The 22,387-nt window shown below is 44.4% G+C and overlaps 2 protein-coding genes across 2 annotated transcripts in view; one reads left to right on the top strand and one right to left on the bottom strand.

Moving 5' to 3' along the window:
* The window catches only part of GIMAP6 (GTPase, IMAP family member 6), a 6,893-nt gene extending 2,812 nt beyond the window's left edge, over window positions 1-4,081 (bottom strand). The window contains exons 1-3 of the mRNA XM_027767266.1: window positions 3,673-4,081; window positions 1,705-1,789; window positions 24-277 (exon numbers count right to left, since the gene is read on the bottom strand). Of these exons, the coding sequence (XP_027623067.1) occupies window positions 24-277; window positions 1,705-1,789 (339 nt within the window). The 5' untranslated portion in view covers window positions 3,673-4,081. The remainder of the gene's footprint in view (window positions 1-23; window positions 278-1,704; window positions 1,790-3,672) is intronic.
* A 3,375-nt stretch (window positions 4,082-7,456) lies between these two features.
* GIMAP2 (GTPase, IMAP family member 2) overlaps window positions 7,457-22,387 on the top strand; it is a 30,050-nt gene continuing 15,119 nt past the window's right edge. The window contains 1 exon segment of the mRNA XM_006165977.3: window positions 7,457-7,606. Coding sequence (XP_006166039.1) covers window positions 7,565-7,606 — 42 coding nt within the window. The 5' untranslated portion in view covers window positions 7,457-7,564.

Raw genomic sequence — 22,387 nt, 5'->3', positions numbered from 1 at the left:
GGGGCAGGGGTGGCTGGGCCCCGACACACCTCCTGAGTGGCACCTTCTGGTGGGGCCTGAGCACACAGGATGTCTGGGGTGTCCAGCACCTCGAGCTCCCACCCTGCCCACAGCCCGCAGCCTCTCTGCACCGTCTGGGTCACAGGCCTGGAGCTGAGCCTGGACTCAAACGCGTTCCTGCCCAGGATGCTGTTCCCCGTGGCGCTTTTCCCACTTCCTGTTTTCCCCACCAGCAGCAGCCTCAGCTTCTGGGGGGTCGGCTCCTTCTCCTTCAGACCTGGAAGCATGAACAGAGCATCGGGTCCTGGGGCCGGAGCTCGTCAACCCTAGGACCGCCCCAGATCCTCCCAGGAAGGTGCCATTGCTCAAGGTGAACTAGGCTGGGCGGGTAGGACGTGAGCCCTGCGTGGACCTGAGCCTGCCAGGCTCACGTCCTCACATGCGCGGTAGGGGTGGGCTGGGCTGGGCAGCCTCCCAGAGCCGAGCGTCAGGGTCTTCCTGAGGAGAGAACCTGGAGATGCAGACCAGGGCCGAGAGGCCCCCTGCCAAGGTTCTAAGAATGACAGGGGAGGGGGCAGGAATGGACCCAGAGTTCACGGAAAGTGACAGTAACGATTAGTTTCCAAGTCTAGTTCCCACGGAAGACATGAAGGTCTCAGGATGGGCACCTTCTTCTCCTGAACCACCTTAGCCCCCACACACTGTGCCATAACCTCCTGTCACCCATGGCCGGATGATGCAGGGCCCAAAGACAATGGAGTGACAGTGGCTCCTCCAGCTTCCCCCAGGCAGCTGGAAAGACTTTGCATGAATGGGTGGAGTCATAGGGAAGAGCCGGAGGTGAGACTCTCCTCCTTTTTTCCCTAGCCAGTGCAAAGCTGGGGACACAGAAATATCCCCATCCCAGCTACCTGGAGCCTGCATACAACACTGCTCTTTAACTAAAGCCAGGCTCCTCCCTTGAGCTCTGGAGAGGAGGCGCAAGTTCTGTCTAGTTGTGGAAGCCATGAGAAAAAGTAAGTCAGGCGTTAGCACATGCATTGGAAGTTTTCCTGTGTGCTTGGTTAACATGTTTTTCCCCCTCCCTGGTGGCTCAGGTCAGTCATTCAATGTCATAAAGCAAAAACTCATGCATGTTAAAATACATGGTGAGTCACAAATGAGTCCTTCCATAGGCATTTTGCAATTCTGTCTCCCCGGGTTAGATGAAAAGGTTGAGGCACGAGACTGGGGGCTGCAAGAAGTCCTTGGAAAGGCTGAGGACACTCTGCTTTTTCACCTGGTACTTCAATCCCTGTGACCCTGAGAGCTTTTACATCCAGGTCAGCCAGATACCCACACATGGTCTGCTGACTTCCTAGCCTGGGTCCAAGGCCAGGCATTTCCATCACATCCTTCCTGGGGAGGAACGCTCAGAAGGTGAAGACCCTTTTCCTTGGAATTGCCATGGAAATTTAGGAATAGCTGCCATTCCTCGCCCCGTTGGGCCCACCACTGATGTCGGGGTGATTATTCCTTATTTCTGGCTGGCGTAAAGAAAGGTCCTCGCCCACTGGCCCTCCTCTGGTGGTGACTGGAACATGAGAGGCTCTGTGACAGGACTTCACCTGTCCCCCCACACACCGTGGAGGTGCAGCCGGGAGCTGTGCCTGTCCAGGGTCCCATCTGCTCCTTTCAAGGTCACTGTGAGGACACTGCTCTTACCTCCTGACAGCTCTTGGGTGGGATCCCAGGGTGGTTCTTCTGGGGGATTCTCCTGGGGAACCTGCTCACATTCCTCTTCCTCCATCTAGAGAAAACAACAAACAACAGTAAGTTTTTCTAATTTACCAACTCAGTTTTGAGAGGCACCTGCATTTTGCCTTTCTCTTGCCAGAGGGCAGATTTTTGCATGGCCATCACCTAGGCCTTTAGATGTCTGGGGGGCAGACCCACGGGGGAGAAGCAGTCCGAGATGCTCTCTGCTGGCTTTAAGGATCCTGTTTCCTCCTCTCTCTCTCTCCCTTTCCCTCACCACTATCTCCACCATGAGCTGAAGAGATTTTATAGAGTACAGTGTAGACTAGAACCTGAGAAATGACTAAAATTTGGATAGAAAGAGGATCCTGAGCTATTTCATGAGGAGGAGGAAGAGCAGAGACCCGGAAGCAGATGAAACTCTGATCCTCTGTGTCCCAGAGGCAGCAGGAAGTCTGTGTGGACAAGTGTTCTCAGAGGGCATCAGCAGAAAGTGGATGGGAGGGGCTGGCTCAGAGGGCCTGGGGGCAGAAAGAGCAATGTACACTGAGTCTTTGGAGAAGCTGGGCAGTGGGATAGCAGAGGGCTAAGAGCCGGGTGGCTGTTGCTGCTACTGTGAGGAAGACGACAGCCCTGGGACCTCCCTGAGCTCATGGAGGTGTCATTAGGACCCGGCAAGCCTGAGTCTCAGGATCCTGTGTCAGGGTCGGCCTGAGCTCCACCCCTCCATTGTTGACGCTATTCTACTCTGTTCACCTGGCAGACCACTTCAGGCCTCCCCAGATCTCAGGGGCTGGCCAGTGGAAGGCCAATGTGGATACCTCTTGATGACTTTGGTCTTTGGCCTTGAAGTGCTAGAAGGAGATAGAGATAGGCCAGGAAAGTTTGGTGGCTTTCCAGGAAGAGCAAGTGACCAGGCCAGGTGGACAACCTCACAGACTTGGCCAACAACATCCTGAGAAAACCCACGATCTCACCTACCGAGTGCATTAGTGAATGATGAGATCATTGACCCCTAAGTCTGTGATCTGGTGCCCTGCAAACTGGGGACCTTCTTAGCCTCTTCATCTCTGGCTTCCTTACATCCTTGGTGGCAACTGAGGCAGCTCTTCCCCAGTGTAATCTCACTCCTCCTATAGAGAGAACTGAGGGCTGGACAGAAAACTGTGACTGAGTCAACAGGGCTGAGGTGAGAGACATCAGGGACCCTGACTGTGCCTTCACAGGACCTATGGAACGGGTATGGGTCCATTGGGTATTGGTCCAAGCACCTGGCTGCTCACCCTAGACGCCGCCCTGGACAGTGCCTCCCACATCGGGAACGTTCTATTTCTTGTCTCCCACACAGAAGATGAAACGGAAGTTGTTGCCCTTGTGATGTTGCTCAGGAAGAAAGTACAACTACAGAGCATGGCAGTGAACAGTCAGCAGGGAGTTCACACAGGGCACCATGTTCCCCTGACCTCCTAGTCACAACTCTTCCTCTCACATGACAAACACACAGCCAGACACACACACACACAGGCACAAATATACGTAAGACACACAAAACGCACACGGCACTCACACTCATGCAGGTAAATCTACAGACATACGTACACAGAAACATAGCACACAAATACTACACAGGACACACACCATGCACAAACATGGGTAAATCCACACACATACATACAAACAACACACATGAGCACTCCCAAGAACATGTGGTGCTCTCACATGTAAGTAAATTCACACACATACATACGTACAAACTGAACACATATGCAAATATACACACTTATACATAACATTTTCATATACAGAAATAGAATTTGCACACACAATGCAAACACACACACATACACAACTATGTGAACACAGCACACATGCATCCAAACATCAGGATAGTACTCACATAGGTACACATAAACACACACTCACACTCAGACTTACCACCAGGCTTGCCGATGAGCGAAAGCAGCAGCCACACTCCCTGCCACCTCCGCCGTTCAGTACTAGTGAGTTCTGTCTCTCCCGTCAGGGCTGACACACAGGGAACTCCTTGAAGAGGTGAGTAGGTGAAAGGAGGAGGCAGAGGAAAGCTTCCAAGGCCAACGTTTGCTTATATTTTCAGCAAAATACGATCAGAGTACAGGCTGGAGAACACCCTTGAAAAGGCAGTCTACGTGCAAGCTAGGAGAAGCAGGAAGTGGGTAGGAACATGGGCTGAGTCAGAAATTCACGCTGTTTGCACTTCAAAATAAAACAAAAAAAACCAGGAACACGAGTGCTGGGATTATTCCTACCCAGAACCAGACAAGAACTCAGAGGCTTAAGAAGCGGCTGACTCCTCAGAAAAGTTTGTGCCAGGGGAAGTGAGTTTACACTGATCTTTCTTCTTTTTTAAATAATAACTTTATTGCAAGTTCTAATTTATTTATCTTATTTGTACATCTTTGTGGAGCACAGTGTGGTTTTTCCAGGCATGTACAGTGAGTAATAATCAAACAGGGAAGTAAACAAATCTACCGTTTCTACCATTTCTCATTACTCTGTGCTGTGCACATTCAAACTCCGTTCTGGTAATTTTGAAATGTGCATTGAATCGTCACCAATGCTCTTTACTTTGCTGTATGGTTCTGTAACCCACCCCAGTTGTTGACATGCATTTTTGTATCTGTTAACCAAGGCCTCCCCATGCCCTACAGCTTCTCCCCTCTGGCTTCTGGTACCTACTGCTACACTCTGATTCTATGGCATTGAAAATGGGGCACATGTGCACACACACACACACATACAACAGAATACTATTCCATAAAAAGGATGAATTCCTGTAATTTTGGGCAAAACCGATAAGCCTGGAAGAAGTAATACTAAGTGGAATAAACCAGGTTCTGAACACAAATACTGTTTTGGGGGTTTTTGCTTTGTTTTGTTTTTTACTCCTGAGCAGAAGCTAAAAGATTGGATAGGATAGGAGAGAGCCCAATGGTGCCTATCAGACCTCTCGCTTTCGGACAGCACGGACTTCCCAGATTGCCTCCAAGATTGGGGCAGACATTCATTGTTTCTTTCTTCCCTTCATCCCTCCTTTCTTCAAACGCTTTCTCTCTGGACAAGAGCTGATACTCAGTTTCTCAAAGGTATAAGACACTAACACGAACTTTAATTGTTATGACTCCTAGAGATGTGCTGTGTAGGATCACAGGAAGCTAGATTACGGGGAAGGGCGATTTTAGAGACAGACGAGAGAGGAGCTGACCATCCTAACTAAAGGACATTATTGAAGGAAGAGGTTGAGAACATTTGGGAATCGGTGATGATATAAGTTACATAAATTAAGTTACTGCATGATTTTATTATCTTTAATTCATAAATATTTATTTATTAGAGATTTTTGCAATAGTGTATGTGTACTTGCCAAGGAGACAAAGAGAGAGAAAATGAAAAATCACCCCCTGGGGGAATTGCCATGCCACAATCCCTTCTTCTCCATTCTCCTCTAGGGATTTTGGGCATGCACACACATGCCTGCTGTGAGTTTCAAGCTGCTGGATCTGCGACTCAAACCACAGTCAGCCATGTGGGAGTCCTCAACCACTACACCACCTGCTGCCCCAAATTCATTTGTTTATTTATTTTTTGTCATTGAAACTTAACTATTTCAGTATAAAAATTTTTTATCACTTCAGTTTATTTTATACATTCAATCATTGTACATCACTACAGCTTGTAAAGTGAATTACCCATCATGAATACATTTCACACCAGTCAAGTTGAAGATATCATATACATTGTCATCAATAGATAATCATCCATTTCTATGTCCCATAAATGTCTTGCTTCTCTATTTTTCTCCTTGATTCCTTTCCTCACACTTTCTCCTCTCCTCTACTCTCTTCCAAAACTGTCTCCAGAATTCATAACCATTTTCCATGCTTCTACATCCTCTAATCTTTCTTAAATAAGACCCCCAAAGCACAGGCAATAATCTCCAAACTAGAGATTTGTGATTATATCAGATTAAAAAGTTTCTGCACAACAAAAGACACAGTAATTAGTGTGAATCAACAACCCTCAGAATTGGAGAATGTTTTTATAAACTATGCTTCATTTATTTTTTAATTGCCAGAGGGTATGTAGACTTGCAAAAGAGAGAGAGAAAGAGAGAGAGAGAGAGAGAGAGAGTCCCCCATGATTGAGGTCATATATTAATCTCTTTTTCTCTGTATCTACATCCCTTTAGGATGTGGGGCATGCATGGACATGTTCTCAGTGTGGTTTTGAAGCCCCTGTGGCTAGAGTTTGAACCATGATTGGCCATGTGGAATCTGGCATCCCAGGCAAATTGCTTAAACCACTGCACTATAAGGTAAGTGGACCATGATTTTAAAATGTAAGATTCCCTCGAAAGTCCCACTTAGTCTGATATATTGATAGTCGTGCTAATTTTCTCTTGCTCTATTTTGGTTGATATCCATGGAATATTTATGACAATTGCCATGTCATGTATATATCTGTCTTCTAACTTTCTACTTTAAATTATTCTGTATGTGCCTCAACATGATTAAGTCTTAGAAATCATCAGTTGATTTTTACCATTCCTTCCATTGCTTAAATAAGTAGACTATCACTTCACCTGTGACTGAAATAATCCATCCATTATGAATTCTACTAGTTGTCTCTTTTCTGCAAGCAGACTGGAGGGTGGCTCAGAGATTTCAGACTAAGCAAACAAGAGCTCAGCTTAGCATTCAGCCACTGAGATTTCGGAAGTGTTTATTATTGCAGCAACATCTGGCTGACCTGACTGGTACAGAATATAAATCTGATTTTTCTCTCTTCCTGCTTGTCCTCCAACTTTTCCTCATCCTTCTTCTTCACATCTGATCTTACTTATTTCCTTATAAAATCTTATTTTTGACTGGATCCTGACTTAGAAGTAGAATCTCTTTGAGAAGAGATCATGCATTTTTTGGCAATATTGTCCTGGCATTCTTCTTCAGCCTCCCAGGTGGTTTCTTTCCTGGAGGAACTTTCACAATCTTAATTGTGAACTCAAGTATGAAAATCCTAAGGGCTGAAATAAAAGCAGGGTTTTAATAAAACCCTTTATTAAAGAGTCTGCATGGGTTTGTGTGAGTAACTGAGAGGGGTGTTGTTGCTACTGAGCTGAGACCACTTCAGCCCCTTGTAGGATCTCTGGCTGAATCCAGAAATCCCCCAATCTAAACTCCCTTTGTAACAGTTGAAAAATTTAGGCTCCAGAAACTATGGCTGATATCTTCCTTTGGGACCAACCTTCCATTTGAGTTTATTGTTCTCAGATTCTATTTCAACTTGAGTTTCTTTAATGACTGTTTTTGTTTTTGTCTACCACATGATATTCTTCACTTTTTGCAAGCCAAACGCAAGGAGTCTTCAAAAGTACATAGGAAAATGTATTAATGTACAAGTGTATTACGGTGTAAATTTTTTTGAAATCCTTGAGTCGTTTTTTCATAATACACATTTTTCATGAACTTTTTGACGACCCCCTCATAACATGGTCTATCATATTGAGAGAAGGCCTCTCTTAAACATGACAGATCTACAAAGAATGCAATCCCCAGTCCTTCTCATTGCTTTATTTCTAAAACCACATCCCTTCATCAGAAGCCAGAGACCCGGCCCCAAGCTAAGTACCTGAGAGGCTGGGACCTGAGAGAGCATCTAGGTGCTAAGGGCACCAGGACATGAAGGGAGCACCTGGGCGCTGAAGGAGGCCAGGAGGTGAGGTGGCACCTGAATGATTAAAGGGGTCTGGGATGTGAGGAGACACCCAGATGTTTGGTGAGCATTAAGAATGTTGGACACATCATCCAGCTCTGGTGTTTGGGAAGAAAAGGTAAGTCACGGTTATAGAGAAATTGCTAGAACAACCATGTAAGGCTTTTCTAGAATAATGATTGTAAAACAATAGCTAATGTGAGACCAGGAGATGGTGTAGTGGTTAAGTTGCTGTACTCATCCATGGCCAAGTGCAGTTCGAGTCCCAGACCTGCTGACTTGAAAATCACGCCAGTGGATGTGCATCAAGATCCCAGGAGGAGAAGGGATTGTGGCATGGCCTTTGTTCCCCAGGGGTGATTTCTCACTTTCCCCTTCACTGTGTCTGTCTCTTTCTCTCTGGTGAGTGCACACACCCTAAGGCAAAAACCTCTCAAAAAAAGAGAAAACAACAACACAACAACAGAACACCAATAGCTAATGTTTAAACAACACTTGACTATCAGGTACTATTTTAAGTACCTGTGTTAACTCATTAAATCCTCACAGCAATCCCTGGCAGGGGAGCCTATTCCAGCCTCCATTTTTACACATGGGAAACCTGAGGTGCAGAGAGGTTAAGCTTCTTGCCCTAGGTGCTGAGCTAGGAAAGGCCCAGCTGAACTTGGACAAGCAGTCCAGCTGCAGATCCCAGCTAGTAAGCACTAAACACCAGTTAACACAGTCCCACCAGAAATACATGAGGTCCATAGACTGACTAAACAGAAGCAAGGGTGCTCCTTCCAGAAAGATTATCAGCCTGGTCCAAAGTAATTCGTACCACAAGTGGAGTCCCTCTCCAATTGTCTACATAGCATTTATCCAAAACAATAATAAAAAATGAATAAGCATAAAGTAAGATTTTGAATTTAAAATGTTACAAAAATCTTTAACTTATTTTTTTTAACAACCCTTAACTCGTAAACATTTCATCTCATAAGGGCTAGCATTTATACGTAATTCATTATTTCCTTTTCATGTATTTATTACTAAAACTATGGACTTAGACTTGCTAGTCTCCACAACGGTGTGAGATAATTCCTTAAAATAAAGCTCTCTTCCATCTCTCTCTCTTTCTCTCATCTCTATCTCTCTTTCCTTGTTTCTACCTCTCTCAGGTAGATGAATAAGTAGATAATACGTAACTGCTATTTGTTCTGTTTCTCTGGAGAATACTGTCTAACACACCAGAGAATAGCCATGAGATGTAGAACTGCTGAACTGAACCCAGCCCAGGTCTGCTGAAACCCAACCAAACCACAAGCATGGGTGATAAACATGTGAGTGAGCCACTGGGTTTGGAAATAGTTTGTGGTGCAGCATTATGCAGGAAAAGATAACAAATACACCATCAGTGTATTGTTTTAGAGAGATTTTTGTAATAGGGTGCGTGCCCTCACTGGAGAGACAGGGAGAGAGAAAATGAAAAATCATCCCCTTGTGGGATGGCCACACTATAATCTCCTCTCCCCATTTTCCTCTCAGGATTCTTGGGATGCCTGCACATATGCCCGGCATGAGTTTTAAACCTCCAGGTCAGGGACTTGAACCACTGTTAGCCATGTGGGAGCCCAGAGTCTTAACCTCTATGCCATCTGCTGGCCCCCACCATCAGTCCCTGTTTAGTTGAGTATTTTTAAATAAATAAAGTTCACATTTTATTAGATAACTTATGAACATTTAAGATGATCAAATCATTTTTGCTCCTGAGCACCAGAGTCTGACTGCTTTTTCTTATTTCCAATATCCCTTCCAGAGCACCTAGGATTAGTCACTCCCATAAACCTTAACAGACCATTTTGTCCTATTTAATAATAGGATTCTTCCTACATCCTCTCCTTGGGACAATATCTTGTGACATATACAAACTCCCTTATCTCTGTTAAAGAATACTCTTTACTGATCCTTTTCTGAAACACAGAAAATCTGCCTATAACCTATAAGCACCCTTTTCCAAATGTCCTGCCTTTTTGGGCCAGACCAAAGGAAAAACTCTATTCACTAAATTCCAAATTGCCTCTTACTCTCAAAACCAAATAAAAGAAACCCCTATACCTGATCACCTTGGAGAAATGTACATTTGGTTTTTCAGGGCCTGGTCTCTCATATTTGTGTTTAGAAATAAATCACATTAATTATTATTTCTACAGAGTTGGTTATTTCTGTAGATACTCCTTACATTTATTAATATTGTAAGTTATATTGTTAGATTCCCTTATATTAACCCACATTATTATTATTAACAACATAAACTTTCTCAGTAATGATACATTATTTTAAATATATTGTTGAACATTATTTCTGATATTTGTTAATTTTTTCATTTATATTTCTAAGTAAAATTGGCCATAATTTCTTTTTTTGGAGCAGTATTTAACTGGTTTATGTATCAAAGTTAAAACCACAGAAGACATTGATCTATATTTTGGAAATTGGAAGTAGCATGGACACATTTGGGGGAATATCTATGTTCCAGCACAGCCATATCGCAGCATCACACCCCAATAGACCCAAACATGTGATAAGTCAACAAAACATAGGTTTGATTTCTCACATGCCTCTCCTGCCTATAGGGTTTTTGCTAGTACCACTATCTTGAAGGCTTACGGGGTCTTTGATCCACAGGGGTGGGATCCCCTGTAACATTGCCTCCGAAACTGTCAAGAATGGTGAAGGGTTTTGCACTACTTGTAACAAATTACCCTGTTGACAATGTCAGGCATACTGGCAGACAACATGAGATATCTGTGTCAGAGACAAAAAGATTATTATTCACAGCAATAACAGTAGTCATGTACACCAGGTAACTTTGTATAGGAGTAGACTCCCAAGAAGCTTTCAAACTTCTCATAAGGGGCAAGCTCCTTTGTTCAGCAGTAATTAATTGCTCAAGAAAACCTAGACCCTACATAGCAACCATGATTCAAATCCCAAGCCCAGTGCCTGAAACACACAGCCAGGCATACATGCAAGTGTCCCTGATCCAATGATCTGAAGAGGAGAAGAAAGAGGATTATGGTGTTCTCTCTCTCTCACACACACACACGCATATGTGTGCACACGCGCGCACACACACACACACACACTCTGTTATAAATATAGAAAAAAATCTTTAATCAGTTCTTCAGATGGCTTGGGTATTCATGCTCACCCAAGCATACTTATGTCAACTAATGAATATTCATGATGTAAAAGGACTCTGCTTAAACATGGTGCCTTCTTTTTTTTTTTTTTTTTTTTTTGAGAGGTTTTTGCTATAGGGCGCGTGCACTCGCTAGACAGACAGAGAGAGACAGAGAGACAGAAAGCAGGAAATCACCCCCCAGGGGGGATGGCCATGCCACAATCCCTTCTCCATTCCCCTCTCGGGATCTTGGGCATGTACGCACACGCGCCCGGCATGAGTTTTAAGCCACTGGGTCCAGGACTCAAACCACGGTCGACTACATGGGAGTCCAGCAACATAGCCGTTACCCTAACTGCTGGTCCCCATGGTGCCTTCTTTTATGGTTGCCCTACTCAGTGGCACTCAAACTGAAGTCTTCATCCCCAATTTTTCCTTGGATGGCTCATAGTCCAGTAGCAATGTCCTGGTCCACTCTGCAAATATATACTTTTGCTCACTTGTTTCTGCCAAGATTTGTGTAACCATAATCTCTAAGTCATGCTGAGAACCTGAAGAGATTTGGACCTTCCCCAGGGACACTCCCAGGCTCCTCTTATATCTTTTCTCCCACAGAGGCTCACCTTGGTGTGAAGCAGCCTCATAGGTACTGGTTTTAAATTTGTTTGAATTCAATGATACAACACACAATACCCACACACAAGAAATTATACACACCAGGTTTATTTTTTACACATAGGCAATGGGGGATGATAGAAGCCCAGAGTCACTGTGCCTGGCCCCCTAATTCTCAGGAAACCTTTCTGGATGGAAGGACTCTCAAGTGTACATGCCCCACTTGTGTCCCAGCTGTTGGGTTCCCCAAAGCAGCCAGCCCTGCATTTTATGTCCCAGGATAACTGAACTCACTGTGTTAAAGCACTGCTGGGCATCCTTGATCTAGGAGAGAACTGAAACAGCATCCAGGGATTCCACCAGGTCCACCTTATCTCCAGATGTTGCACTGCTACCATATTCTACAGTTATTCTTGAAGACTATAGTAAGAAAGGGGGAAAACTAGGTCAGTTAGCTGCTAAAATATTCTCATAATTTTTGTCTGTCTCAGAAAGTATTTCTCTTTATTCCTAAAGAATATTTCACTGGTGATAAAATTCTAGGTTAGTGTTTTTTTCTTTGAACATTTTAAATATTTCACTGGATTTGCTTCTCTCTGGCATGGTTACTGATGTACAAAGTACTATCATTCTTATTCTTCTTTCCATATTGGTAAGGTACATTATTTTCTTTTACTTCTTTCAAGATTTTCTCTTCATCTTTGATTTTGTGTAGTTTGAATATTATATTCCTATATGTGAAATTTGGGGTGTTTGTCAGGCTTGATATTCTGAGTTTCCTGAATCTGTGGTTTGCTGACTGCCATTAATTTCTGATTGTTGTCCACCATTATTATTTCACGTATCTTTCTTGTTTCCGCCTCTCCTTCTTTTCTAGTGGTACAGTTTATATAGGTTACACCTGATACTATCACACAGTACTTGGATAGTCTGTTCTTTTTGTTTTTCATTATTGTTTTCTCTTCATATTTCAGCTTGAGGAATTTCTATTGACATATTTTAGTGATCATTGATTCTTTCTTGGCTGGGTCTACTGACCCATCAAGGGCATTCTTTATTTCTGTTACCGTGTTTCTGATTGCTAACATTCCCCGTTGATCTTTTCTTAGAGTTTCCTTCTCCCTGCTTACATCATTCTTCTTTTCTTGAATGTGTGTGCCTTTCCCATTAGAGTCCTTAACATATGAAATCAATTATTATAGATTCCAAAATCTGTGTCATATTTGAGTCTGTTCTGATACTTGTTTTGTCTCTTTAGGTGGTGTGTTTTTTTACCTTTTAGCATAGCTTGTAATGTTTTGTCAAAGATAGGTATGACATTTAGGTTAATATGAACTGAGGAAAATAGGCCTTTATTAGGAGATGTTATGGACGATATTTATATCACTCTAAGATCTATCTACAAAACAATTGTTAAGTGTAGCTTCTACCCCTGTAGTAGCTACCCTATCCCCTCCCTCTATACACAGGTGCTCATCCTCCTTCCTTCCTTTTCCCTTCATTCTCCCACATTCCTTTCCTTCTTCCCCTTTATTCATTTGCTTGTTTGCATTCAAAGTATTCATTTTCCTATGTCATTCTTACATTTATCTATCTATCTATCTATCTATCTATCTATCTATCTATCTATCTATCTATCTAATATACAAATACAGTAAGCATAAGGGTAAAAGTATCCCTTATTAGATAAATGGTACTATCCTATACCTTATTTTATTCACTTCACACTTTTCAATGAACAACTTAGCATGGAGATTCTTTTACAATATATGAAGATATTCTTCATTACCTTTTATAGCTAAAGAATATCTCATTGTATGGATGTATCTGAGCTTATTTTATCAGTCTCTTATTCACGGTAATTTGAGTCATTTTCTGTCTTTTGTTTTTATAAACAGTCTTTTGCATATGCCTTTACAAATAGTCTTTCACACATGCCTTTTTAGATTCTCACCAGTGTTTCTTGGATACATTCTTAGATTTGATTTTGCAGTACACAAAGGATAAATATGTAGTATTTACCTCCACAGGCCTGGACCATTTTGTCATCAGAAATTTCTGAGAGTTTCTATTTTCTTATACCGTTGTCAACATAACATAGCTGCCATATGTTTGGATTTTTGCTAAATATATAAATGATAAATGTTATCTGGATACTATCACTTTTCCAAGCATCTCTAGTTCCTATTATTAAAAGGTGGTACTAAGAAACCAAGCTCTGGGCACTTGATGTGCTCATTGCTAGGAGACATCACTTTTTCTATGCCCCCTTAGCATATAGACAAGAAATTCCTGAAAGCATATCTACCTATGGAAACATACACACCTATATCTGTCTATCTCCCTCCCTTCCTACCTGTCTACCCACCTACATATATTCTTCAAAACACAATAAATTTTATTGATATGATGGGACTTCAGAAAGTTTGCAGAAAATGGAATTAAAAAATAAAAAGCATAAACTTTATTTCTCAACATAAGTTCCATTGAATGCAAGATACTTTTGTAAATGATGACACCAGCCAGTTAGTCTGTCCCTAAAGAACTGAAGATCCTGGGAGTTTGACCATTACAACACAGTTTGTTGTTGTGTTTGTTTTTACACTATTAGCTGAAGAAGAACAGATACCCTTTAAAGATTTTTTTTTTAAGATTAAGAAACAAAAAAGTCAGCAGGAGTCAAGTTGAGCCTTGAGTTGGATGCCTAGTGATTTTTCCACTAAAACTCTTACAAAATTGCTTTAGTTTGATGAGAGAAATGAGCAGGGGCACTGTTATGGTGGAGTAGAACTCTCTGGTAAATCTTCCCCGATATTTTTCTGCTACAGCTTCAGTTAACCTTCTCAAACCCAAGAGCTGAGCAGTAAATGGCAGTTTTAAATAAGTGGGGTCAAGAAGTGGAAGTGGTCAAAGCAAAACAGGCAGGTCGTGAAATCTTCTCAAAACACTCTTATAATGAGCAGATGTTATAGTTCTTTGGCCCTTCAGAAAATGAACAAGCAAAATGACTTGAGCATCCCATAACTGTTGCCAAGTCCTTTGTTCATGACCAGCATTTTGTCCCTGGCAGTGGTGTGGAGGCTCCTCCAGCAGCATGCAGAGACCTGCAAACTGACCAGGTCTCCTGCCCTCCTTCTCTTTCTTGTTCCTGTTGTCTTAACATACCCTGAGAGTAAATGCCAGCAGCTTTCATACCAGATGTTTCCTTACTGCCTTACAGACCTGCTCTCTATGCTTCTCTGCCTTCTCCTGCCCATCAAGGTTACCCCATAGTGTCCACTTCAGCTGATGTTCACTGGAGTTCAGATACTAACGAGGCCCCAGGACACTGCAGGATGATAACTGTGGCAGGACACCTGTGCTCATGCCACAGTCCATTCCCCTCCATTTCTCCATTCTTTGGGGATTTGGGACACGTGCATGCATATGCACGCATGTTCGTGCACATATGCACGCACATGTGCTTGAAGTGATTTTCAAGATGCTGGGGCTGGGATTCAAGCCACATAGTTTGTAATGTGGTATATAGGTCTTGTATCTACATGGGCACAGGGCTTGTGCAAGGCTGAGGGTGTTTTAAGTAAGTTTCAGTAGGAAATTATCTGGAGCTTTTAGTTGAGATAAATGTCAGTATGAACCAATGGTGTGAAAACACTGTCATGCACACACATACACACACACACACACACACACACACACATGCCCCACGCCACCCCTTTTAACTTAGGCTTTTGTAACACAATTCAGGACCCAATAGAAAATAATATTCTTAAATGTCTCCACACAGAAACAGAAATTTGTAGGAACTACATTTTGGAATGTATCAATAATTTGGAGTGTTCCCAGGAGTGTAGAAAAGCTGAGCACACACGTAAAAGAATTACACAGGCGACCAGCAGTTGGCGTAATGGCTATGTCGCTGAACTCCCATGTAGTCAACTGCGGTTCAAATCCCGAACCTGGTAGTTTAAACTCATATTGGGTGCATGTGCATGTGTACCCAAAATCCCAAGAGGAGAATAAAAGAGAAGGGATTGCGGTGTGGCCATCCCCCCTGGGGGGTGATTTCCTGCTTTCTGTCTCTCTGTCTCTCTCTGTCTGTCTGGAAAGTGCACGTGCCCTATTGCAAAAACCTCTCCAAAAAAGAAAAAAAAAAAAGAAAAGAAAACGAATTACACAGAAAATAGTGAATGAACTGAGCAAAAGATTTAAGAAGATACTTGGCAATTCTGAAGAACCGAGGAGACCTGGAGCCTGTGGGCACACAGGGCAGAGGACAGACAAATGGGTTCATGTTTCAGGAAGCTAATCTCCTCACCATGAAGAGAAAATTACATCAGATGTCCCCAAACAAAGTAGGTACCGATGGCAGGGAAAGCCAGGTGTTTGAGTAGGAAGTTGATAAATGTGATGATTTTAACCATGTGTGAAAAGAGGTTAGCGCTATGTCGGTTAGTGCTCTACAGAGGAGTCCCGTACATGAAAGCGAGTGCATTCTCCTGCTTTACCAGTTTACAGAATGATCGCAATCTGAGGGCGGGTCATCGATACTGGTAAGGGGACACAGGAACTTCCCTGAGGAACTTGAGAGCCAAGTAGCTTCCTCAGCCTCCTCCACCCCGAAGGCATCTCCTCCACAAATCTGCCCAGGGCCTGCATTTCTTGATCGTAGGAATCACTCATTCGGGGTGTTATTAATCGTAACTACACAAAGGCTCCGGTTTAGCACACGTGAACTTCTTTACTCACACCCTGAGTCATGGTTGCGGGGTGGGACGTGGATGTGAGGGAGAAGGGAATGGGCTCAAGACCATGAACAGCCTGAGGATGTCAGTGTGGATCTCGTGTGAGAAGACACACAGGAACCAGCTCTCTGCTGCTGCTGGCCACAGAGACCGTGGAGGGCCTGGCTGCTGCAGGTCAATCTGGACAGGGAGGGTCCTCGAGCAGTGAGATGCTGAGTGGGGAAAGGTGCGCAGTATGGCCTCACTCACCAGACAACAGCAAGGGCGTGGCAGGTCTCTGCCCATTCAGTTTCCTGGTCTCGCCATGGTATTCACCCAGAATGGGCCATATTTTTAGTAATTGCGTCGTTTTCCTCACTGTCATTTCATGAAGATCAAATAAGATATAAAAAGGGAAGCAAAAACTTCTTAAATGGTTAATCAAAAGGAAGAATAAAAACAAGGGATACCAAAAAAAAACCAAAAAAAAAGTCATGTCTGACCCTCTAGCAAGCAGTGGTCTTTCTGGAAGCAAACTGGCAGACCCACCCCGAGTTCCTAACACGAACATGACATACGGCTTCCTGTGCCCATCTGTTGAACATGATTGCTCCAAGGCTAAGCTCAGTGGTTTCTAGCCCACTTCCTCCTCTCCTTAGCGTGGCTTTATGTGCAGCCACTGGTATTAAGGTGTCCTTGACTTTGGCTGCTGATGGACTCTCTGTCCTTGGGCTGCCTCGGTCACTCTGATCTCTACTCCCTAGCCAGCATCTGACCACTCTGGTGGCCCCTGGGCCCCTGGAGTGAGTTGTGGGGACATACAGTGTAACAATCCTAAATACCTGTTTTTTCTGACTCAGCTTCCTTGAGGATAGAGACCATCTTCTCAACTTGTGACTAGCTGACCCCAGCTCGGTACATAAAAAAGTATTACAGCACAAACGAATTTGATTTCTGTGCATGCATAACACACCCTTTTTCCTCAATAGAAATAGGTCTACACAGATCAATTCGGGTTGGAAGGAGCTAGTTTTACAATGATGAGGTGAGCATAACTAGGGTAACTGTGCACATCAGAATTAAGAGTACTTAGTTCTGAGGCTAAAGTCTTTCATGCCCCTTTTCTAGATCTTTCTGTGTAAATTTACAACATTCATGTGATTCCCAGGAGATCTCTGTGGATTCAACTACCTGCATTGCCTGCTGGTCAGGTGTTCTGGTTATAAAATGCCCTTCTGGGATCCCTGGAGGGCTTCACTGCCACCCTGGTGCCTGCTGAAGGCTGGAATCTGGAAGGCCTCACAGCAAGTCCTCTCCCATTCTCAGTGTCCCATCTCAATGTTGCTGAGGGTGATGGCAAGACTCCTGGCCCTCTTTGAGACACACAACATGGATTGTGCTTTGGACGCCTGTCCTCCATTCTCCTCCGGTGTCACACAAACCTACTCTGTTGTTATTTCTTTTATGAAATCCAACTCAGCACCTGAATTATTTTTTGCATCCTTGAATGTGGGCTTATAAACGGCCTTAGACAATGTGATATTGACACTTCCAGGATTCTCCTATCTTATGCCTGTTGGGTTCTATAATTAATCACCCACGTGAGAGCACTATTAGTCTAAATATTAGCAGCTTAATAAGAAATGTTTTCGATCAGTGCTTATGCTTCGATTTGAGGAAAAACTGAATCTCCCATGAACATATGGAGGACTCTCCCTCCTTTCTCATATTGCTACTTAATTTTCCAAAACTAAACGTGGTTCCAGTACACAGGTGTGCCCCGTCCCACTGCAGACTTAACATCCCCGTATGAACACATTCGGTATTTTCATTCCACTGAGGGGGACACCAGCAGTGTGGAAAAGGAAGGCTTGGTGTCATCTCCCAGGTTCTGGGAGTTAAAAGTTTAGAACTCAGGATCAGCAGATGGCATAGTGGTTATGGTGCTGGACTCCCACATGGCTGATCACCGTACAAGTCCTGGACCCGGTGGCTTGAAAATATTGCTGGATCTGTGTATGCATGCCCAAGATCCCAGGAGGAGAATGGAGGGAAAGATATTGCAGTGTGGCCATCCCCGTGAGGATTTCTCACTTTCTCTCTCACTGTGTTGTCTCTTTCCTTCTCCGGTGAGCACACGTACCCCAAGGTAAAAACCTCTACCAAAAAATAAACAAATAAAAAAGAGTTTAGTGGACCAGCGGGTGGCATATGGTTAAGGTGCTGGACACTCCCACATGGTCGACCACAGTTCGAGTCCTGGACCTGGTGGCTTGCTTTCTCACTTTCTCTCGCTCTCTCTTTATCTCTCTGGTCAAATTAAAATAAATAAAATAAAATAATTCTTTAAAAAAAAAAAGTTTAGGACTCAGTTGCTAGAATCCTAAAGTGCAGGAGAATTGATCCCAACTAAGTGGTCATTTGAGGGACCAAAACTGCTCCTTGCTGTCCCTGCTCTGAATGAAGCCCTAGGTAGGTTTGCAGAGTGGGAGGAAACTCTGCTGCTTTTCCCCCTCTGACTCTTGATCACAAATTGTGACTTTCGGGCCAGCAGGGCAGTCACTTGAAATGTACGAACAAACATCCTTGAGACACAAAATGTTGAGTCAAGGGTGAGAGAGAGAAGCCACCTAAGACGTGGCCTCCCGAGTTGGATTCTCCCCTCGTGTTTATTTGTAGAGGGACAAAGGAACAAGCTTGTTCATTATTTCCAGAAGTTACAAAGTAGTAAGGGTAACAGAGTCAGCAAACTATGATAAGATGGAGGGCAGGATGCAATGTCTTCTTACCATCCTTCTTGGGGGAGGGTAGGCCCAGGAATATTGGAAGGAATGTTGGGGCCAAGAAGATAGCAACAGTCACAACGTCCTTGGTGTTTGGGAGGCCGGGGCAAGAGATGACGTTCACTCAGGAGGCCCACTGCTGTTTGTAAGCAGCGACCAAAGGGATCATTCATAACCAGCGTTCTCGCCTGGTTTTCACAGCACACGGGCTCTGGAGTCTCCTTCCTCATTAAACTGGAGTTCTTAAAGGGAAACATCAGAAATTGTTTATCTATATAATTTTATAAATGGTAGCTTTTTCATTAACCCTGGACATCTCCCTCCTCATCAAAGTACAACTACCAAAGGGACACATTAGATTTATGTATGCGGTTTTATAAGTGACAGATTTTTCTTGGTTCCCCCCAACCCCGTAGCTGGCACCAGCCAGAGCTGGGACCTGCAGAGGGGCTAAGTCCAGTTCAGTGACACCCCTCCTTGTCCTGACTGGCCCCTTCTAACCTGTCCGAAGCACCATCCCAGGTACAGACTAGGGGGCATGGGCCCCGACCCAACATGGTGACTGCTGGTTTATGTGAGAGAGAAATCGAAGGGTGGAGGAGGCGAGGCAGGAAAAGGCTGTGGTGGAGACAAGAGGTCATGCTCTTGCACACAAAGGTAGTTGACAACCAACAAACCTGTTCTCACGATCTGAGATGGTTCTTGGAAATGGGCTACGCTGCTGTAGACCGCAGACTTCCTGGGTCTTGCTGAGATAGCATGAACCAAACCACCCGATATCTAATATCTAGTAAAGAGGTATGAGCTTTGGTGAGGGGTCAACATTCTTGTAACAAAATATGTGAGATGGTGTAAGAGTAGGAGCTGAAGACACTGTCCAAATCTCACCACAGAGACGCGGAGTGGGAACAGCTCCCACTCTCGTGCCCTTTAACCTGGTGCAGGCCCTCCTGGGCTGACTCTACACCCACCATGATGTTGAAGAATAGACGCACATTCAGGGGCTGCTCAGGTGTGTACCCTGTTTTGTGTGGGGTGAGAAAGGAGCTTGGCACATGAGGATGAAGGGGCTGGGAGCCTGTCTCAAGTAAACCCTCCCTCCTGGATTATTTGGTGCCACACGGGGACAAAGCTGCCTTCCTGACCCTCCAGTGTCTACAACTCAACATTTTCTAGATGAACCCAGGGAGCCAGAACTCCCAGACTCTTGGCTATTACAGATGCGGTTCCCCTGTCAGGGATACTTGCTCCTAGCCTTACGAAGGTGTCATTGTCACTCCCCTGCTCTGTGATTGTCTGTGGTTTCCACTAGGGACCACTGGTCCTTGGACAAAACCCTGTTAAACTACATCCCAGCCATGTTCCAACTAGCTTTCTGAGAAATGACTGCCTTTCCAACTAGTGGGCCAGGCTGAGGTAATGGGTGAGCAGCGGTTTCACCCACCACAGTCATTTGACCACAGAACAAGTCAGGCTCCCCCACCTTACGGGTGTTTTCAAGGGCACACACTGCAGTGGCAGTTATACCCACAACCTTCACCTTCTGACCCCAAACCCTGTTTTCTTGACTCATTGCTGTGTGCAGATATGGGAGGCACAAGCTCTGAGGTGCTAAAGGGCACGCGCATGCTTGGGTTACAGCGGAAAACTAGAGCCCCTGTGCTGACGGAGGAGGGCTGATGTTCACCTAGACATGTTAGCACTATCGGCTCTCTCAGGGAAGGAGAGAACTATTGGAGTAACGAGAGGGGACAGAGCTTATTTTAGGGGGCAGCTTTCCCCAAACTGACAATCTCTTTCTATTTAATGCATTAGAATGAGTGCTTGGGGAGTTTATCGTCATCACAGTGTGAGACCGGTCCCTGGCCAATGGGTTGCACTGAGAGACAAAGGGGCCTTGAGCTGTCTCTGACCTCTTAGTCCATCAGGCTGCCTGCACCCTGAATTTCCTCCATCTCTCAGAAAAGAAAATCATTGCTTATTTTCCATATTAAATGAGCCCCAAATCAAATTTTGGTAGACATGCTAAAGTCAGGAAGGATAAGACATAAGAGAGGACAAGCTGGGTGTGAGCTGGGCGCCCGTGTGTGTGTGTGTGTGTGTGTGTGTGTGTGCACATGCATGCATGTGAGTGTTCTTTGGATACAAGGTGGCACAGTCTCTGAGGAGACACTTCTAGACTGGCCTTTCCAGGAAAGCTAGTGTCTCTGATCCACTGTGTCTCTCAGGACCCACTAGGGCAGGGATGGAATTGAAGGAAAGGATAATTTAGTAAGTTGGCTAGTTCAGCTTCCTCGTGCAGTTGGTAAGGAGCTGGAATCAGAACTGTTAACAGGACATTGCATGAGAAAGAGAGAAGAAAGAGAACAAGGAAACTAAATGGAACAGAGAGGCACAGACCAAGGTAGGAAAGTAAAATCCAGGGTTTGCGGAGCAAGGGAGAGGTAGCAAGAGGGAAGAAAATGGGAGAGCGTCTGCAGACGGGAAGGGACATCCTCTTGTCCCAGTTGCACATCTTTAATTTAATCTGTGTTGCCCAGGCATCTGAACAAGTTCTTCACGCGATTCTGATTCAGGCTAGAGCTTAAAACCCTGTGGCCACCGGGAGTACACGCTTTACAAGCACTTCTCTGTTTAATTCTGACAATCTTCCTGAATGTTTAAACTGCTGCTCCCATTCTAAGTTAAGGGAAATTGAGCTCAAGTTTGCTTTAGGTCATCTGGTGGGTCAGTGGCCAGTAGGGACTGGAGCTCAGATCTGTCTGACTCCAAAGCCCCATTGAGATTATAGAGGCTGTCTTTGACCATTTGCAGCCACTGCTGGACTCTGCAGGCAAAAGTGTGTGTGGGAAAGTTAGAGGCAATCTCTGGCCATTTGAATAGATGATAGTCGAACCCAGGATCGGTGGCAGGTTAGGCCTACAGAGCTGGTTTCTCTTCCACGATGCTGCCCATTCAGGAGGAATGGGCCCCAGTCTAGACAGAAGGAACCCTCCAGTGGACGCTCGGCACCTGAGCAGCTCCATCTTTACCTTTCCGCTAGACCACTTTGATCTGAACCAGCCCCTTCGAGGTCCTCCTCAGTCTCCCTCTGTGCTGTTTTCCCTTTGCCAATTCCCATCCTGGTAGGAAACCTTTACTCATAACAGAGAAATGATAATGTGAGCCCAGTGAGCTGCAGGTACATGTTGTAGCAGAGGGGACGTGAGGCCACTTCAGTTTACATGGGACAAAAGAGTTCTCTTCCCTCCCTGAGGACAGGGCTTGTCTCCATAGCAGCCCTCGGTCTTGTGGTTTCCTGTAACTCACCAGAAACAGTTATTATTCACACTTGGAAAAAACACCCAGGAAAGTGAGAAACGGATATGGCTTATTAACTGTTGATGATGACATGTATAGTATTCTCAACTGGATTGGTCTGAGAAGTATTTCATGATGGGCAAAGTATTTTTACAAGCAAAATGAGAAATAGCGATTGACTGTTTTAAAAAGTAATTAGAGAGAAGAAGCCACGGGCCTTCAGAACAAGGTTCCACATGGCTACTGTGAACTAGATTTTTAAGGGAATGAAGATGTTCTACTAATAATTCAGCCTCCAACAAACGAGCTAGCGG

This window comes from Tupaia chinensis, unplaced genomic scaffold, assembly GCF_000334495.1.
Source record: "Tupaia chinensis unplaced genomic scaffold, TupChi_1.0 Scaffold144128_1, whole genome shotgun sequence".
Lineage (NCBI taxonomy): Eukaryota > Metazoa > Chordata > Mammalia > Scandentia > Tupaiidae > Tupaia > Tupaia belangeri.
This window is presented reverse-complemented; position numbering and strand designations above follow the sequence as displayed.